Source organism: Rhipicephalus sanguineus, chromosome 2 (genome assembly GCF_013339695.2).
Source record: "Rhipicephalus sanguineus isolate Rsan-2018 chromosome 2, BIME_Rsan_1.4, whole genome shotgun sequence".
Taxonomy (NCBI): Eukaryota; Metazoa; Arthropoda; class Arachnida; order Ixodida; family Ixodidae; genus Rhipicephalus; species Rhipicephalus sanguineus.
This window is the reverse complement of record NC_051177.1, coordinates 56,665,244-56,685,861: the sequence shown is the minus strand read 5'-3', so window position 1 is coordinate 56,685,861 and position 20,618 is coordinate 56,665,244. Positions and strand designations below refer to the sequence as shown.

The window sequence follows — 20,618 nt, the reverse complement described above, 5'->3', positions numbered from 1 at the left end:
TCTTCCCGCCACTTCGAGTCGACAACGTCGATCATTATCCCGTCACGAATCACGTCGCTGTCCATCGCGGACCTCCGCAGCGGTTTGCGCTGTTGACGGCACACGAAAGTCTTGATCACAGAGGCGAAAACAAACTGTACAACAAACCACTCTCAAATCACAATCATCGAGCGCCGCGATAACAACGTCGAAACGCAATAAAACCACACTCCCGGGTTTCGAGGAAGGGTGCACAATCAACACAAATCCCGTCCCGAAAACTTACGAAAACTGTTACCGGTCGCCAATTCGGTACAGTGTTGCCAACATAGCCACCACTTAGTGGCTAATTTACGCCTTGTTGTAGATGTGATTAGAATATGGCGGCCATGACGTGTTTCCGCCAAAATCGCGTCCAGCGCTTGCAGTACGCAAAAGCATAGACTTCGAAATTTGAAACAAGGACGACAAGGACACGGGGGAATCAATCGTCGTGGCCGATCCCCCGTAGTGGGTTGGGCTATTCCCCCAAGGAACCAACCAACCAACCAACCTGGGTGCGCGAGTTCTGACACCAGCTGTTTTGTGGTACCCTCCGGCATCATTTCTATTATTAGCTTGCCTTCGTTTAAAAATATGGGAGAGAATTAAAACACAATTGGTGATAAAAACATTCGAAGAAAATCTTTCACAGTGTAAAACACGCTCAACATGAATAAAATTATAAAGTTTGATGAGCAGGATAAAAACATATAAAAGCAGGCTCAACATAACAAGGAAAAGGAATGCCCTCCAAAGAGAAGAGGTAGAAATAATAGTGGTGTAAAACACTTTGGTTACAACTCGTGAAACTGAGTGATGTGTATGCAAACATGTAAAACAACAAAAAGATGACAAAATAATAAAATCGTGAAAAACAACAGATATGAAGATGCCATAACAAAAAAACCGGCATGGGCACGCAGGTCAACTGAATGAGCACATTCAGTTTTCAGGCAGAAATGTTTCACACAGTGTCCTGCATATAATACACGTGAACTGCATCTACCTTTGCTCTTCATGACACTAATCCATTACACACCACTAGGATCATAAAAAATCACTTACGAATAACAACACAAGTTTGTGATCATCAAATGCATCTGCACAAACTATTTTGCAACAAGTTACACAATCACTAAGTGCTGCGCACCTCTCATTGGTTTGTAACAACAAGGCACCTACAAAGGATATTTTGCTAAAAAATTGGGATGTAAATTACTCTCAAGCTTTTTGTAGGTGGTCCCTGTTAAGTGCTACTACCAAGACACGTGCTAGCTGGGCCTACTGACTTTTCGCAAAACCTCCGGAAGTTCAGTTGGCCGTTTTTTGGCTTTTAGGTGACGATGAAGGTTGATAACGATTTTTTTCACTGCTTTTCCGATGTCTTCGGCCGTTGAGCAACTGTTCTTCAGGACAGCCCATGTGTTGCAGTCCACACCAGGAGGAGGATTCTGCATAGGGTTGGTAACAACAATAAAAAAAAAAGGGTGAATAGAAGACTTTGGTTTTACGGTGTATGAGCTCTCTCTTATCTCCCCGAAGCACTCAGAACAAAAATGGCAACATTTTTAACTTTTTACATGAACCACAACAATAAAGTAGCGAGCTTGCATTTTGCACTGCTTATGCTAACCCGTATGCATCCCACAGCAAGCTGGCAAAGCTTGAGTGCATTTGTTGTGGTATAAAATTTGTATTTGAGTTTATTAATGTCACAGTTGAACCGTGAAATGCGACAACGTTCAGTTTCTTTTTTTCATCCCAGTTCAGCTTGAAGTGATCATTTTCGGAGGCCCCGTCTGGAAGTCGATATAGGCACCACTGACTGAATTACACAGCATCGGTGGAGAGCCATCACAGTTTCTGAATGCAGCAACCAGCACGATAAACATAACAAACAAGATGCCTGATGACGTGATGCGAACTAAATGGAACCAGCATTGCAGAGTGTCAAGAGCCCAGGAAAGGTGGGAAAAAATTATATTCTGGCGTTCCACAGGCCAGAACCATGATATTATTACGAGGCACACCATTCTAGGGGACCCCAGATCAAAACTGGGCAGAGATACTCAGAAAAGTATTCCATAATACAGATATCGAAATACACATGCTGGAAACCTAAAATAAAGATACTGAGATACAATTGTCCAGGGTGTAACAGGATATTCTCGAGATACTTTTGCAAAAAGACGAAAAAGTATCCTGGAATACAGATACAGGAATACTTTCTTTATTTCGAGGGTTCTGATACTCCAGAATGGCATTTATTAGTGCAGCATAATATTTTGAATAAACCCTTAAGCGGTGGTACAATTGTACACAAACTTCGGAAGCGCGTCACGCACGCGTGTTTATTCAAATGGCTTGAAACTCGGTGTGCACATTCATGCAGGCTTCCTGGATGGAAAACTAGCGGTCATTTAACTTCATTGTGCTGCATACTGTTGCAGAGGATCACACTGCTGGAGACACTACCATGTTCAACGATCGTTCGACAAGCCACGTTCCAGGACCAACAACAAGACTACGTATTTTTTTTCTTCGCTCGAAACGAATACTACAAGCAAAAAACAAACAAAGCATGCATTTTGGGCCTAATAGTTGAGTCTTTTTATGCAAGGATTGAAGCTGACTGATTGAAGAATAATTAGATATTTAATTAAACACTAATGAACATTAATTATTGAAACTCACACAAAACAACAGATTCCTTCATTTTCTTTCTTGGAATGTGATACTGAGTGCCCTGGAATCACGCCACGCGAATTTGATGGATTTGCAGACAGTGAATCATAATTCGCGCCTGAAAGGGCTAATGTTGCAGCACAATAGACCTTGCATGTCTAGCATATTGCACGAATCACTAACGACTGCCAGTGAATTAGCAAATTACACACAAGATATGTTATGTGGAGAAGGCTGCTGCGTAAATTGCACTTAAAGGGACACTAAAGGCAAATATTAAGTCGATGTTGATTGTTGAAATAGCGGTCCAGAAACCTCATAGTGCTACTTTTGTGCCAAGGAAGTGCTTATTTTGAAATAAAATCACGTTTTAGTGGTCTGCATCGCGTTAGCGCACTTCAAATCACCCTCCTTAAATCAGTCGTTCACACGACACTGCTGCCGTGCCTAGCGTTGCCCGCCTTTACTGCGCGGCGGCGTGCGCCATTCGGGCATCCGGCAACATCACATGCACGCGGCATTTTGTCGAACTTTCTGTCAGAGTGACTTTCACGAGCGCGCAAAACACACGCGGCAGTACGCGATACCGAAACTACCACTGAGACACGACCGCGTGAGCGAAACAGGGCGCCGGGCAAAGCGCAGTTTGGCAAAAACGGAACCTTTGAACCACGCACGCCGTTCTCCATGGCAACACCAAAGAGGTTCTTTTTTCCATGACTTAAGCAGAAACGAACAAACAGCATTTCATTACATCTCTTTATACACAGAAGGTTCTTTTTTTATTGCTGCTAGTTTGACTACTAGTGATTAATTGGGCAGACTCTCATACGTCATCGGGATCATTTTCAAAGCGTGCCGCTCGTGGCGCTCATCGTGTGATACATTTAGCTTACTTTCTCGTTAAGTAGGGCACTGCTGTTGATAATATTGCCGTTTTAGACGTTGCCATACATTAAGCTTTCACTCCGACATAAATTGTTATTTGCCTTTAGTGTCCCTTTAAGCAACAGCAGCTTTTTGAATAGGCTTTCTTCTAGACAGCGTCGGGTGGCCTCAACACAAGACTCGCGAACAAGAATGTCTCAACTGCTACAGACGAGCCCAAGTTTATGTTATAACAAACAAATTTTACAGCCTGCCTATAACTAACCTCCATACAACAAATTCCTTGATATTACGAAGTTTTTCTATTCCCCGCCATTACTCCATACAAGCACATGTATTTGCGACTTCTCTGTAACAAAGTGGCAGCTGGAGACACCCTCAATATAACGAATTTTCGCCGCCAACAACCTAGGAATTTTGCCCCGAATTTTGTTATTTTGGCACAAGCATGCATCTTCCGCGGTTGCCCCGGTGACGACGAAGCGCGAAGCCGTGGCGGCGCGCACAGCACGCTCGAAACCCCGGCGACTGCGAGCACTCGCGCGCGGCTGTACACGAGGCGGGCCTGCACCCCTCAAGCCGGTGCTGCCGCCATTCTTGCCACCGCGGGCGCATGCACGATGTGCCCTCCCCCCTCCCTTTACACCAAAAACAGAAAAAGAAAACAACTTTTGCCTTGGCAGCACTATTTTTCGGTCGCTGCAGAAGTCTCTGAACTGCACTTCGTTAAAGTGACACTAGGTGATGCCACTAAAAAAATTCTTGCTCCATGTCGTTACGCTTCAAGTTCGCGTCGCATATGTGGGGCCTTGCTGCATATGGAGAACACCTTTCCGAATAGTATTCCATGGTATCCGTGTCGTTTGCTCTTCGTTTTCGATGCCGTGCACGCGTGCGTAGTATCACCGCGCGCGCATGGAGTGACCCCCGATGACATTCAGCTTTGAATTTTTCTTTCTTTATGTGGACAACCGTGTGTCGTCACTACCAAGGAGGTGTCAGATAAGGTGCTGGTAGATAACTGTCTGATACCACGGTGACAACGATGGATCTTCAGAGGTCGATTCGTCTTGCCCCGCGCCGTGGGTTCGCCAGACTGTGGCCGTCACGATTAGCCATCGCGTTGCCAGAGCCAATCTCGGAGGCCACGGGTAGACGATGACAGAGCAGCTTTGTATTGATGTCCTACGGACGTTCAGTAGTGCCATCCCTCACGAACAAGCAATAGAGGAAAAAAATCAGTTTCACCGCAAGGGCGAAGTAATGAACGCGATCACAAGAAATTGTGATGTTATACAAAGCAAGGCTGGCAGCTAACTCTTTTGTATCCGATATCGCATAACTCTACAAAACGCTGGTGTCAGAGGATATGGCCACTCCAGGGAGAAATGCTCCTTTGCACAGTCTCTTGGCGTTGAGAGCGTAGCACGTGGAAGGGTATACAGTCGAGCCCACTTATAACGAACCTGAGAGTGACGCGGCATCCGTTCGTTATATGTATTCCGAAGTTCGTAGTAAATGAAAGACAGCTTTAAAAAAGTTGCAAGTGCAAACCAAAACTTAATTTTTTTGCGAAAAAGTCCGTGATGCACGTCTGTTTCAACAGTGCAGATGTGATAAGTACAGTCGTGAGTTTATTTAAGGCGGCAGCATGTTCTTCACCGTGGTCCTTGGCATATATAAGCTGCCTGAGGCTACTATGTAGCCAATTGCAACAGGCACGCTTGTGGGCGCTGGCTCCAAAGTTTCGTCGTTGTCGTCATCCGATTCCTCCGAATCGCTCTTGCCGCGCACTTCATTCACTATGTATCCGTGTACGGTTCTGCAGTGCCGGCATCATCATCGGCCGTAATGAAGTCCTCCCAGCAGATCTCCCGCTCTCCCATGTCGGAGTCAACGACGCGCTGCCACAAATCGCTGCCGGATCAGTCCTCTTCGGGAACTTCAGGCACGGCATCGGGTCCGATGTCAACGAAGCTGGCCTTGCGGAAACAGTTTTGCACGCATGTAACCGTCACCTCCGTCCACGAAGGCTTCAGCATCTCCAAAGCTGAGTACAAAGTCACCCGAAGCGGCAGGTTAGGCGCCTATAATAACTCTTAAATGTGCGAATGATGCCCAAGTCAAGCGGTTGCACTTTAGACGTGTTGGGCGGCAGGAAAAAAGCAGGGTCACTGCCGTCAGAGAGGCTTGTACGTGGTGCGCGGAGCAGTTGTCGACCACGAGCAGCACGCGCCTGCCTTGCTTGTGCGTGTCGCGGTCAAATTCGCTCAGCCACTCTACGAATAAATCGCGCGTCATCCACGTTTTTGCATTATGTCTGTAACGCACAGGCACATAGCCCCAGAAGCAACGCGGCTTCTTCGACTTCCCGATTATGAAGGGCACGCGTCGGTCGCTGCCATCCATATTAGTGCACAAAAGTGCTGTGACGCACACTTTACTGTGTTTGCCGCCAGCACACGTGTCGGCTTTCATGGCGCGAGTTTTTTCTGGCAGCAACTGATAGAATAATGCAGTTTCGTCTGTGTTATAAACGTCTCGCTCCGCATAGCTTAAAATGGTGTCTCGATTTGTTTCAAGCCACGAAGCAACGTCTTGGTCGCTTGCCGAGGCCGCCTCACCAACTATCGATTTGAAAACGATGCCATGGCGCACCTGGAACCGATGTAGCCAGCCATTTCAGGGGCAGAAATCGGGAAAGTCCAGCAGGAATGCTAAGTCTTTCGCTTTGGCCAGCATCATAGGACCACTTACCGGAATGTTCCGAGCCTGCGCGTCGATGAACCATTTTAATAGCGCATCCTCCACGTTCGCATAGGTGGCCCTCCGCTGACGCTTTCCGTCAGTCGAGTTGGCATCAGCACTGATGATCTTGTCCTTGTTTTTTAGGATCGTCGATATGGTTGACTTGCACACGCCGTACTTTTTAACCAACTCGCAGTTCTTCACACCTTGAGAGAGCTCTGTTAAAATGGCTCGCATGGTAGCAATGTCCAGTGCTTTTCACTTCATGCCACCGTCCGCCATTCTGACCACACGCTACGCGAACACCAACAGTGAGCAAGACACGCACGTGTGATAAGACAAGCAAGCATGCGTGTAACTTCTCTGGGCTCGTTTGTAGCCAAAAAAGCCGGATGCGGCAGCGTCGCCGAGCAGTGGAGGCTAGCGAAAGAGCTGCGAGGGAGGGTAGTTCGGGTAGCTTGCTTGGGAGAGTAGCCAGCGCCGGCTGTGCGCGTGTCAGAAAAATTTAGGGCCCGTTCACGCTCAGTCAGCATGCACGTGGAATGAATTGCGAATTGTCAAAGTCAGTGGGGATGCGTGACAAAGGACGGAGGGGTGCATAGCAAAACAACGGTCAGGGAGAGCTACAACTAGATGGCAGCGGAGGCAGAGTCGGCGTTTAACAATAGGAATCTATGGGCACCTCGCCGGTGGCTTATCAGTGCTCGAAAGTGGTGTTCCGAGAAGTCGATGGAGCGCCGACTCCGTTCACTGTAACCGATCGGCAGGGTTCAGAGATGTTCGTCGTAAGTGCAATTTTGCACCACAGAGATAATGTATATTTCCACGGTCACGCGGGCATCGTTCGTTTTAAGTGGGGCCGTTATATGTGGGCTCGACTGTACTAGCCGTGTACTGATGCTTGCCAAGACAACGCACGCGCCAGCGATCGTGACTGTGCCCTTAAAATCAAAGTTCACTGTCGCTGCTTGAGCAAGCATTGGCAGGGGCTGACAACACTGCCTCCGCAATTTTGCCGTCAGCGGCGTCGGGCGCTTTAGCACATGTGCTAATCTGTGCATCTAGAGAACCTTTTGCTGCCTTTCCTGTGTCACCGCCCGGTGGCACGCATTTGCTTGGCTTAGCACAAAAAGGTCTTCTTTTCCCCTTTCAAAACATGTCAGCTCATTTCCGACAAAAAGTAACGAGATGCCCGTGTCCTGCACAGTATCGTGATACAATCGATACATCATAAAAGTATTTCACTACTGAGATACAAATACATTTTTCAAATGTACACCCGTGAGCAAAAGTATACGGACCACGGGAGCGCATGCCGAAGTTGCGGTTTGCGCCATCTAGTGGCGAGCTGTCTGTTGTCGAGAGCATTGCTCTGGCAATTGCGCGGCCAGACCTATGCTCTCGACTGCAGACGGTTTGCCACTAGATGGCGCAGAGCGCAACTTCGGCAGGCGCTCCTGTGGTCCGTATACTTTTGCTCACAGGTGTACCTCGATACAGATATACAGGTACACAAGAGTATCTCTAAGATACTATCACGATACTCTTGTACCACAATAATGCCCAGCTGTGCTCCAGATTAATTTTGACCACCCGAGGTTATTTAATGTGCATCTAAATCAAAGAACACTGGTGTTTGTGTCTGAATATAGCACGAGCTTCAATTAACATTCCAGGAAAATTGTGCAAAGACAGAAACTAGCGTTCAGGGTCCTGCAGCAAAATTACGCAAACAATGTGGCACGACGAGTCTTGTCAATTTACGACCCCGCATCATCACGATGTGAGCACCGTTCTTATGCACTCAGATGCAAGGAGCAGCCCATAATCCAAAACATAAGCAAACAAATGGCTGTTCTTACCTCCCATATCGCATTCAATGCATTAGTGTCAACACCAACACCGGGGTTGAAATTGCCAGCAGCAGCTCTTCCAGTGCACACAATTGGGATCACTGGTTTGTCATTCCACACAAACTCGGCTACTCTTCTCGCTGTGTTAAGACCACCTATAAAAGAGAATGCACGCTGGAGAAGCCACTAAATTCTTCGCACTTAATACCATGCATTTCCCAGACTCATACTCACAAATGAAATATCTGTTGCTAAGTCAAAACAACAAAGTTTACAGTTCATGCGGAAAAGCGGAAAATGGTAATTACGTTTTCATTTCATTTTTACTACCATCCAAGTTCTAAAGCGCAGAAAGTAGGATGCTTATTCTTTCAAAACTGTTACTCTTGCTAAAATGGCTGCTTGGGCGAGTTGGTTCGTGATTAAGATAGATTTCACAGCACAAAAAAAGACGGAACATTTAGGAAGGGCACACACAGATGTGGCAGCGCTGTGTGTGTGTGTGTCCTTCTTAAATGTTCCGTCTTTTTTTACGCTGGTAAATCTATCTTAATCTTACTCTTGCTTCCCAATAATTCAAGCTAATCAGCAAGGTCCTGCTTTTGTGGATAAATATCTAGGGACAAAACAACTACAATTTGATTTGTGCGTAAATTGAACTTGGCTTTGATTGATATGCCATGCTTGTAGCATATTCAAGCTCTTTAAATGATCACTACTGCTGCATCACCAACACTGCAACAAGCCAGACTCTCGGTTAAAACAGATGGCAGAGCAACTACGTAAACCAGAAAATCTCAACCCTGGAATGGGCCAATTTTTTTTTAACAGTAATGGTTCCCGAGAATCCCATACTGCTTTCCTTTATAGTCCTGCCTTACTAACAAGAGGTCCAAAATTTCTTCCAGTTCATCAAAATTCCTTCACCTCTTGCAGATCTCCGAACGTCTTATCTGATCTATCAAAGCTGCCATACCTTCTATCAGAATGCAGACATCAAACACACGGGCAATCACAGCATCCCTCTCGGCCATGGAGCTCCCCACGACTTTCACTTGGCCATGAGTGATGCCACCGAATGTGCCGTCAGGTCTCTGGTAAGCTTTCTTGCTCCAGTCCTATGAAAATATAAAATGCACAAGATGCTAACTTAGCCCAAATACCTTGCCAGCTCTACAATGTGTAACGTCACAGACATCCAGCGACTTTCACAGGCAGGAAAAGGAAGCCACGAAGTAACATGGCTTGCCTGCAAAACAGCACCAAGGTGGAGCACCAATCAATGACGCAGAAGCAGCACAAACAGAGTGACTTTACAGGCACTAGGTCTCAGAGATGAGTGACATACTATTACAGTTAACCTCAACATAACAAAATCCTCAAAAAAGGACCAGATTATGCTATCACGTTCTACCCTTGAAGGGGAAACTCAAGCATCCTTCAAATTTTTGTGCCGTGCAATGATTTTCGATGTTGTGCATTCACCGGAGCTAATGAAAAGCAATTAAGTGGTTCAGTTCAGTAAACACAATGGGATCAGTGTCGCACCACTCCAGGCAACACCTATGGCTTTAATGACAAACCGTAGTGGCAGAATAGGAGCTATAGCTTCACTTAACCCATATTACCACAGTGCATTGGAACTGAATTTCTTTCAGCTTTACATGAACATACGGCCACTGTGAAGAGGACTTTACCGGCGCACCATCAAGTCATGGTAGCTAGAGCTCAGTTTCGAGAAAACTTGTTTTTTTATGTTATTGAAGTTCGTTCTTCGTACTGCCATTTTATTCAATCATTCTTCCAGCACTTTCTGTGCAAGAGAGAAAGCCTTTGGATATTACTCTTTGCATAAAAGGTTGAATTTCAATTTTACAAAATTTCTGTATAACGAAGTAAACTGCTGATTTTAGAGACTGTTATATCGCATGGTATTTCAGAAGCAAGAAGAACAATACTATTAAAACTAGGCTTGAGCGAATATTCTAGCACTTCGAATATTTGAACGAACACAGTCAACGTCCAATTTTGCGGACTACCTAGGGACCGCGAAATCGTCCGAAAAAACGAATTCATGCTTTTTTATTCTGCTCAAGAGTGAAATCGCCACAGCCACGTACAAAATAGCTTTAATGCCTCCTAGTACACTTGTCAGGCATTTTGGTGTGCGCCAAGGCTCTCGCAAGTAGATTCGGTACTTGCCGCAAACCCCGCTAAACTACGTACCAACTGCCACTTGCAAATTTGCGTCTCATGATGAGCGCTGCAGATACCAGCAAAGCGCGGAATAGATTACGGCTCTCCCTCATGGAGCATTTGAGAACAATGACGCGGAACACAAAGACTGTGGCGGAAGAGCGGATGACTCGTCCAGCTTTCCCCGATGCGTGTGCACACGTAAACAATGCGCACACATCGCCTAATCTCCGCCAATACGCAGCATGTGCTGCCGTGTGAAGCCGATCGTTTCTAGTTGTGTGCAGCACATCGCCAACTAAGCTGACACCGTCACTGTACTGTTGCTGTACCGTACGCACACATCTGTCATGAACGCATTCGTGACGACGCGTCTCTGCAGCGCACTTAGCGGTCTCGCACAAAGCTGCAGCATGAATGGCGGCGCGGCGCGTTTGGGTCCTTGCCTATTAAACACGTGCAGTACACAAGCAACAGCGCTAGGCCACATGCACTACTGAGCAGTTAACTGAAGATGCTTATCGTAAGGGTTGTCAGTGATTAAGCCATACTGGCGCGTTTGCCACCTGCCGCCATCACGTCTCTGTGCATTTCCGCTGCTTATCTGTAAAGACGTCGCCGCACGACGCTGTGATAGCGGACCTTTTGAATTTCTGGTCTGCTTCACCCCATAACACTTCAGCATTGCGGCAAAGCTGACTTTCGGACTCTGCTACTGTCGCAAACAGATCGACTCGCGAAAGCGCTGGTTCGAACCTACGAGATGATAGATGCAGGAGAGGTGGGGGCTCCACTTAATGCCTCTTGGACCTGCAGTTTGGGCAGAAAGTCCGAAAAATTGGACGCCAAAGAGTTTCAGCGTCCGAAATTTCGGACGTTCTTATATATTGACGTCTATGGCGCTGATCACGGTGCCTCGAAAGCGTCCGAATTTTCGAGCATGTCCGAAAAATCAGCAGTTGACTGTATTACAGTATTCGAATTCGCTTCGACACGAATTTAAATTATCCGAAATTTCAAGGTATCCAAAACGAACAAATAGACATAAGCTGCATGAAACCCCCTGTTAGATGGTTTCACTGCAGTGGAGGAGTGCTACACCGTGAATACACCTATCCAGGGAAAATCCGCATTGCCACGAAGCGACACTTCAAGGTTAAATGAACATATACCCTCACATTGCTAATAAGGTGGCAATAGGGGCTAGTTGGTACGTCTTCATGCTTGTGATGCGCTGCAGGTGGACACGGACTAGGTGGTGGTATCAACTTTATTTGACTAAGAGTCAACTGTCTGATGCCTCAGGGTGGCTCCACGCGGGAAGCGACTCTTTCGGCCCAGGAAACGATGGCCAACTGCTTCTCCTGGTCGGGAGTTCTGATAAGTTCATCCCACGTTATTTTTGAGGGAGCTGGTAGGAGTGATTTTGGAGGGGGAAAACCTCCGCATCCCCACAAGATGTGATCTTGGGTAGCTAGTGCATTTTGACTACAATTTTGACAGTTTGGATTGAATTCTTTGTTCGTGATAATTGCCAGTATATGAGGACTGATGAAAGAGTGCGTTTGTATGCGGCGTAGGATTGTGGCCTGCGCACTCGTGAGGTCGTCATCTGGCGGAGGGTAAAGCCTCCGTTCGTTTGTGTAGTACTTTGTGACGTTGTTATAAGAAATCAGTGCCTCACCCAGGAAAACAGGGTCCGAGGGTCGCACCTCCCAGTTTGTTAGACACGGACTAGAAAGAACGAAAAAACAACACAGGGTGATGCGCAACACCCTGTGCGCATCACCCTGTGTTGTTTCCTTGTTTTTTCTGGTCCATGTCCACCTGCAGCACATCACAAGCATGAACCGTCACACTGATTCATCATTAAGTTTAAAAGCTTGTTATACCAGCTTATATGCGCTAAATACAGTCAATTTTAAAATGTAACGTATTTTACAGGTTATCACTTGCATTCTACCAAAAGTCAATGCTGCTACTATTCAAAGTTGCTTCCATTTCCCTTTAAACCAAAAAGAACGACATTTGCACATGCCTTGTTTCAATTTTAAAATAGATTGTGCATGTTGGTTGGGTCATGGCAAATATGCTCATTTTTCTTTAGAATATGTGATGTATATATACTATTTGAATTCGATTAGAAATTATTTGACCAAATCACTATTAGCTTCGAATTCGCTTCGAACCTAAAATTTACTATTCGCACAAGACTAATTAAAACCCAGTGAAGCAAAGGCATAGCACAAATGAATGGGGTTCACTGCATAGATTAGTCCATGAGCAAAGTATAGAACACTTCACTATGGCATTGTGCGTACAAAAGCCAAGTCCTTCTCAAGCCTTGCAAAGCCTTCAGTTTTCTTGCCCAATAATAGAATGAGTGTGCCCCTGAAAAAAAAAAATTCGTGGTTACTGTGCAGATGTCATGTTGATACAAAACATGACATGTTGCTTAGTAACAACATGTCATGTTATTATGTTGGTAGATGTCACGTTACAAAACAAGATGACATCTGTGCAGGAGCCAAGAATACTTTTTTTTCAGTGGGGTAAGGGGGGGGGTGGCACACACTCATCTGGGCAGTGGGGGCTAGAGCACTGCACGGGCCCGGGCCGGGCAGTCCGAAGCGTTTTTCGGCGGGCCCGGGCTTGAAGCCGCGGGCCTGAGCCGGGCCCGGGCCCGTGTTTGAAGCCGCGGGCCTGGGCTGGGCCCGGGCTTGAGGCTGCAGGCCGGGCCGGACTCAGTAAGTCGGGCCTTCGAGCACACGCAAACGTTATGCATTGCATGGTCTAAGGTACACTGTGCCAAGCTGAAGTGACACGTGCAAAGAGCTGGCTCTTAGTAAAGCTTAGCAATAAAAATAGAAAAACAGTTGAAGTGCTATTTCTTTTTCACCAGTATAGATATAGATTGGCACTGTACATTTTCACTAACGTTCCGTCTGCTGGACCAGACTTTGTCAAAGTAACAAGTACATTGTGGTGGGTTTCCTTATAAACACGCCAGATCACGTATATATATATATATATATATATATATATATATATATATATTAACAGCACTAACAATGGGCCAGATCACGGTTGTTCCCATGGGAGGAATAAAGATTTAGGTCTTTTATTCTAGGTTGACACATACGGTACATTTCATTTATATTCCTTGGTATTACGTGCCAAAACCACGATATGATTACGAGGCACGCCGTAGTGGCACCGGATTAATTTCGACCACCATGAGTGCTCTAACGTGCACCTAAAGATAAGTATATAGACGGGTGTTCTTGCATTTCGCCCCCATCAAATTGCGGCCGCCGTGGCCGCAGGAATCGCACCCGCATCCTAGGACTTAACAGCGAAACAGATTAACCGCTGAGCTACCACCGCGGGCAAAGCAACATTTCAATGCATGTACACACCGGATTTTCCGTCCGATCGCCCGCTACAAAGCACACGGCATCATTAATAATCATCATCAACAACTAATATCCTCTAGCAGGCCCGGGTCGGGTCTGGTCATGAACAAGCGCGCCCTGGATTAGTTTAGTGATGAACGCCCGGGCCCTGGCCGGGCCCAGGCTTGGAACCACGGGCCCGGGCCGGGCTCGGGCTGGGTACAGTCAAGTACGCCCGGCCCGGGCTTGGAACCACGGACCAGGGCCGGGCTCGGGCTGGGTTTGGTTATGTACACCCGGGCCCGGGCTGGGCCCGCGCTTAGAACCATGGGTCCGGGCCGGGCTCGGGCTTCATAAAGCGGGCCCGGGCCGTAAAATCCGGCCCGTGCAGTGCTCTAGTGGGGGCTGCAACAGGATCACATTGTCTTGCATCATCCTATGCTAGGTATCCTATCACGGACAGAATTTTTTTTTTATCTTGACCTTGGGAATTACACCAGCCACCAACTTTAACTTTTTATATATTGAGACCTGGCAGCACATGTGTTTTTAACCAATCAGGTAATGAATAGATTTGTCCCGAGCAAGAAGCAAGTTTGCAAAAGGAGCCACACACACGCACCTTCTTGTCTCTCTCGGGCACAACATGAAAGACCCTATGAAAGGGTTTCTCCGTCAAGGATCGCTCTTCACAAAAGCTCCTTGCCACTTGTTCTTCAACACCGAAAAAACCACTCGTACAGAGGCTGACAAACTTCAGTGAGGCAAGTTCCTGTCCAATGGCACTGTACAGAAAATATAAAAATAAACTTAAAATTTGTTACTTTCAACAAAATGTGCAATGAGTATGGCTTAGTATTGAACTGCAAAGGTAGTTGGCATCGGGCGTTTATTTGGGATTCTAGTTCTTGAAGGATAAATAAAATGAAGAGGAACCGAAGGGCTTAATTCCTTTCAATTGCAACCATAATGAAGCTGACAGACAACGAGAACCAAGGAAAGATTTGACAAAATAACTTCATTTTACCTAACTGATAACAAAGATATGATAAAGGAGGGGAATGAAAGTGAGCAAGAGAACAACTAGCTGCAGGTGGCCACAGCTGTGGATGTGAAATGTCATTGACCCTTTCAGGGTCAATGACATTTCTGCAACAGGTTATATGCTCTGTCCAGTACATTCAGTGGAGGTTGGCTGACACACGTCTCGCCCTTTTTTTATTGACTTCTACAATCTCTCATGTTAGCTTGTGATCATTTCCAAAAACAACAGAGGCACCTAAGAGAACAGCTTCACACCTGCATTCATGACAGTGTAGTGCAAGATGAGAATGTGTGGTACCCTTCAGCGAGCTACGGTGCTCCCCGAGCCAAACGTTTAATAATAATTAGAGCTGTGCGAATAGCAAAATTTTGGGTGCGAATTCGAATATTGAAGTGTGAGTGCGAATCGAATCGAATAATTTTCTAATATTTCTCGAATATTTTTCGAATACTTCGAAGTGAAATTGCAGAAAAAAAAGTTAGAGAGGATTCCTAAGCGTATTCTTATAAGATAGCAAGATGAAAGTGTTTCTTTTCGCTAGGTTCAAGCGCAATGTAGAGGCCAAATTGTATTTATGTACATGATTTGGTGCAACCAAAGTGTTGCCGACAACACTTTACACGTGATAGGCAAAGATGCCATTTCCTCAGCCTCTCCTCTTCTTTCAACTTCTGTAGAAGCCCAACTGATGTGGCGGACAAGGGTGTGCTCCCTTCAAGTCCGGAGTTCCAAATCTGCCTCGTAGACATCAATATATAATAACATCTGAAATTTTGGATGGTAAAAAGCTTCGGTGTCCAATTTTTCTGACTTCCTGCCCAAATTTCAGGTCCAAAACAGCATTAATTGAGCCCCCACCTCTGCCACATCTTTCATTGCCATGTTGGAACCAGCGTTTTCTTGAGTTAATACAGTTGCGACCGTAGCGGAGCTTGAAAGGCAGCTTTGCCGCAATGCTGGGGTTTGATGAGGTGAAGCGTATTGAAAATCTAGGGACCACTTTCAATCGGACGTTGACTGTGTCTTGATTATGTTCGACCGTAACGGAGCTTGAAAGCCAGCTTTGCCGCAATACGAGAGTGTAATGAGGTGAAGCATATTAAAAATCTGAAGGGGGCACTTTCAGTCGGACGTTGACTGTATTTGTTTTTGGGAAATTCGAATAGTTCGAATAGTAAAATTCCAGTGCGAATTGAATCAAATAGCAAACACTATTCGAAAAATATTCGAAATTTTGAATATTTGCACACCCCTAATAATAATATAATAATTGTTGGGGTTTTACATCCCCAAACCATGATATGATTACGAGAGATGCCATAGTGGAGGGCTCTGGAAATTTCAGCCACCTAGGGTTCTTTAACATGCACCTAAATCCAAGCACACGGGCCTCTAGCACTGAGCCGAACGTTTTAACACTGGCCCGTTTGTCTGCTGTGACACCTTCCACGGACAAAAGGAACGTTATGCGCAGCCCCCTCACCCCTTTACAGGAAAACAAACTACATCCCATATTTTGTTGTGCATTGAGTGTGTCTCACTCTCCAGGCGTTTTTGTAAAGCTGGCTAGTTCTCGGTTGGAAAGACTGCACTGACTTCAAGTTTGGAGGCCGTCTTTTTGAGATGGCCTAAAAACCCCTTAGCATACGCGTATGACTAACCAGCAGATGCTCTCAGAACGTTTGCAAGACAGATGTGTTCCACCAGTGACGTAGACTCTGTAGTCCAACTGTGGCAGCTCTGTCAGCAGCTTCTTCTCCTGCAATGACATGCACAGTCACAACATCTTGAGTGAGGCAATCTATTGTACTATAAGCATTTTGAAGCACAAGGTCGGACGCCTAGGTAGCATCCCACATGGGCAATAAAAAGTAGAGAAGAAGGAAGGAAACACGTTCTCCTGTCCTGTTTCAAATTTTGCGCTACGTGATCAGTTATGATTTACCAACATGCCCAACTTCATACTCTTACAACAACATTCCATGTCATTCCCTCTTATCACTCTAAGAAGGGAATTTGTGGAGTGGCAAGGGCAGTGAAACACGGTCGCCCCTACGCGGGTTGTTTGTTGAGCAGCCCGACGAATTACAAGGCCATTCAACGAAAAGGTTTATTTGCACCCTTCAACAAGAATCAAAAGCTTACTGCACATGCGGAAAGAGGCAGCTTGCAAACGTGCAAACGCAAAAAAGAGGGAAAAGGGAGAAGTGTTTCGTATGGACATTCGACCGGCGCAGGCAAAAAAGCCAGAGGCGAAATGGCGGCCAGCACCTCTGTCGTGCTTTGTAGTTGTAGTGATCTTTCTTTGTTGCGACGGCTTCTATTTGGAGTTCATTGAAAAAGCACAGAAAAGAAAAACGAAACCCAATAGAATTTCAACTTTGATGCCACGCCACGATCACTTCTAACGTTACATTTATCCAATCATAGGCTGGCGCGCATCGTCGTCATTCCTGCCCGCAATAGTTCTGGTGAGCGCCACTATGCACTATGCGGTCAGCAGCGATGTAGCGCCTTTATTGCATGATTGAAATACTAAATCATTTGATATCGGTGCTTAGACCTATGCTAGAATTATCCCCAGCCATCAGTCTACGGAACCTGCAAGTAAAAAATGAGGGGTTGAATAGTGTTGGAGGGCCCCTTTAAAAGTCCGTGAAATCTATGAAGCTTTTGCAATCAACAAGAACGGAAGCATGTGTCAGTGAACCATCGGTAGTTCTTCTTGGAAAAGAGATTGTGTACTCGTCACAGTAGTTAATGCTGTTTTGACACAAGGCAAAAGTGATGTTGCTGTCTCCCTTTATCAATGTGCAGTTAATTAGCCATGTCCTTTCTTTCTTCACCTTTACTTCCTATATATTTTCTTGCTGAAATAAAGCACACTCAGTAATTAGTCAGCGCTCGTGTTGTGTGCCTCTTTTCTTGCGTCCAGTCTATGCGCTGATTTTTCCCTTCAAAGTAACATGTACCATCTAGCCCTTCAACAAACCCTACCGCAATATATAAACACTTCTGCTATAAAACATAGGTTGATGAAACATTTCCACAGCGAAATCAAAAATATTGAAACATCTACCCTATGGGAAAGGAGCAATTGCAATGTAAGCATACCAAATATGTTGTTTCTTCTAAACTTGCATCAAAAACTGGTTTTTCAGGTTGCTTCAAGAGTCTGCCAATCCTTTCAAGCAACTGGCACTCCCAGTCGTCCAATTCCTGCTACGTCATAAGAGAAGACAGAAGGTGAGACAGTGCGTACCCTCCTAGTTCTAAATGCTTGAAAAAACATGCCTAGATTTATCACTAGACTGAATGCCGAACATTTCATCACTAGACTTACTTTGTTCACGATAGTTGCAAATTGCAAGCGTTTCTGGATTGATATAGGCACTTCTTTTTCGGTGCAGCCCACAACTACCACTTTTTTTCGCAAAAGACAGTAGCAAGCCTGTAAAAACACAAAAGAAATGAAACACAGTGAATCATTCAGTAAGTCGGACAAATCCAAAGATCCCATTTAGAACAAGAACCGGTACTACAGTTCCAACCCACTTATATAACGATACTGGTTTTAACAATATAATGGTTATAACAATGAAAAACTGCTGCACCGTCAACTTTTGTATGTTTTCTATGGTGAAATAACCCGCTTACAGCAATGCCCACATGCCGCATTATCGGTTATACAGTATAGACCGCTTATAACGTAAGTCGCCGGAGTCGCGAATATCCGCACTATAAGCGGTACCGCACTATAACCAAAACAACCTTCTTCAAAGTCTGCACTTGCGCAAAACGTGTTGAGCATGTAGCCTCGCGTGTCCGATTATCGACATATGCGATTTGGGGCGCTTACAACCACTTAAATCTCCGAATGTTCAAAAATTAACCGCCAAAGACTCGCATTGCCAACGAAATGAACACGGGGGAAAAAAGCAAACAAAACAAAGTGCCATCGCGGAAATTCGCCGACTACGTTTCAGGCCACCTCGAGGTATGCGCATTACACAGAAACCATGTCGAATCGCGACCGAAATTTCACGTGCTGAGCGGTACCGATCGTTCGATTTCACGGGCGCGCACGCGATGCCCAAGACATTGCAATCGAATCCGGAACCACCATTCGAGAGTTGCATGTGCCAACCATGCCCTCGTTTTCATTAACGATATGATTCCCTTCCCTTCAAGTGCAGCCATCGGAAAAAGTTTCGTTGATTCCGCACCAAACCGCAACTTTTATCGCCCGCGACCGCTACCGAAAAGCAACCAACGTTGATTAGGCCTAGCCTGCGGTTCAGCATGTTGTCGCGGGAAGTTTGTCCAAGACAACAAGAAGATCGGAGGTCGAAAAGATCGCACTCAAGCACTAACCCAAGAACAGCGCGCGTGATACGAAGTATGTGTTCGCGGCCGGGAGATCAACGGCGACAAAAGCCCGCCAAGCTCGTTTAAGTCCGCGCACTGGCAGAAAAGGCGAAAGCTCGCGTCATGAAGCCGCAAAACTTTTCAATTTGCGGACGAGGTAGCAAACGCGATATCTGCAGAAAGTGTGATAAGTGTGATAACGACGAGTCGACGGCGCTTTTCCCGACAGGAAACTTACTTTTAAGTGCACTTGATGAGGGCGCGATCGTACGTTCCACGCGGAACGCGCTGCCGGCAAGCGGCCGCGGAGCGGCGGAGCCTTGCCGCCGCCGGTGCAAAGGCTACTCCGTCGCCTAGGCAACCACCATCCTTCCCCACTCGGCGAGCCCGCGCAGCGCTGCCGCCGTCTTTTTCCTCCCTCCGCCCCTCGTTCGTTCACTGTGCGTGCCCTCGCCCTTCGTAACGACCTCGTCGCTCCCTCCCCAGCGGCGTACCTCCTTTGAGAACCGCACTCGCTACCGCGTTTGTCAGAAATATTTTCCCGCAACCGCATTATAAACGGTATTTCATCTTGGGGGACTGCACAATAAGCGGTATGCGTATACATGCGGTTCTATGGGAGGGTAAACGGGAGTCGAAAAAGACCGCATTATAACCGGTCCTGCACTATATGCGGTTACGTTATAAGTGGTCTGCACTGTAACAATGAAGTCTGGCTGCTAGATGTCCGTTCTGAAAGGTAATGGAACATGAAATCCTTGAAAAGAAAGAAGAAAGCGAAAAATTCGCGCTGGTACACCCTCACCAATGGCTACAGCACACTCATACAATAGCAGCCATCCTGCAGCCTTCTCAGAATCAAGCCCCGCCACGGTGGTCTAGTGGTTATGGCGCTCGACTGCTGACCCAAAGGTCGCGGGATCGAATCCCGGCCGCGGCGGCTGCATTTTCGATGGAGGCGAAAATGTTTGAGGCCCGTGTACTTAGATTTAGGTGCACGTTAAAGAACCCCAGGTGGTCGAAATTTCCGGAGCCCTCCACTACGGCGTCTCTCATAATCATATGGTGGTTTTGGGACGTTAAACCCCAGATATTATTATTCTCAGAATCAACGGCCTTGCGTGCCTCTCCCGTCACCCTTTCACCCCTACAAACATGAAGGGCCCAAACACGAATGGGCCTCCTCAAGTGCACTTCCTGTGCTGCCTGCGACCAGTCAGCTTGCTCGCCCCTCATTCTGCGCAGTTCTGTGAACTTCGAGTAAAACAAGCAAGGCTTATGGACATGGGATTTTCTCGTGCCAGGCAGTGGGAAGCACGTGGCTTGACACTTATGGCGATCTCAACCCAGTATTTCTTAAGCCGATATGCTGCCTCTGCAACCTGTGTGCAGCACGTCACCTATGAAGGTCACGCCGTC

General features: G+C 46.4%; 1 protein-coding gene across 2 annotated transcripts in view; it reads right to left on the bottom strand.

Annotated features, from left to right (window-relative positions):
* Positions 1-94: 94 nt before the first annotated feature.
* LOC119383006 (uncharacterized) overlaps positions 95-20,618 on the bottom strand; it is a 39,600-nt gene continuing 19,076 nt past the window's right edge. The window contains exons 13-19 of one of the 2 annotated variants that reach the window (XM_049412379.1): positions 18,175-18,282; positions 17,946-18,053; positions 16,493-16,590; positions 14,409-14,571; positions 9,172-9,313; positions 8,205-8,350; positions 95-1,472 (exon numbers count right to left, since the gene is read on the bottom strand). In XM_049412379.1, the coding sequence (XP_049268336.1) occupies positions 1,293-1,472; positions 8,205-8,350; positions 9,172-9,313; positions 14,409-14,571; positions 16,493-16,590; positions 17,946-18,053; positions 18,175-18,282 (945 nt within the window). In that variant the 3' untranslated portion in view covers positions 95-1,292. The remainder of the gene's footprint in view (positions 1,473-8,204; positions 8,351-9,171; positions 9,314-14,408; positions 14,572-16,492; positions 16,591-17,945; positions 18,054-18,174; positions 18,283-20,618) is intronic. The other variant, XM_049412381.1, reaches the window with a different exon arrangement.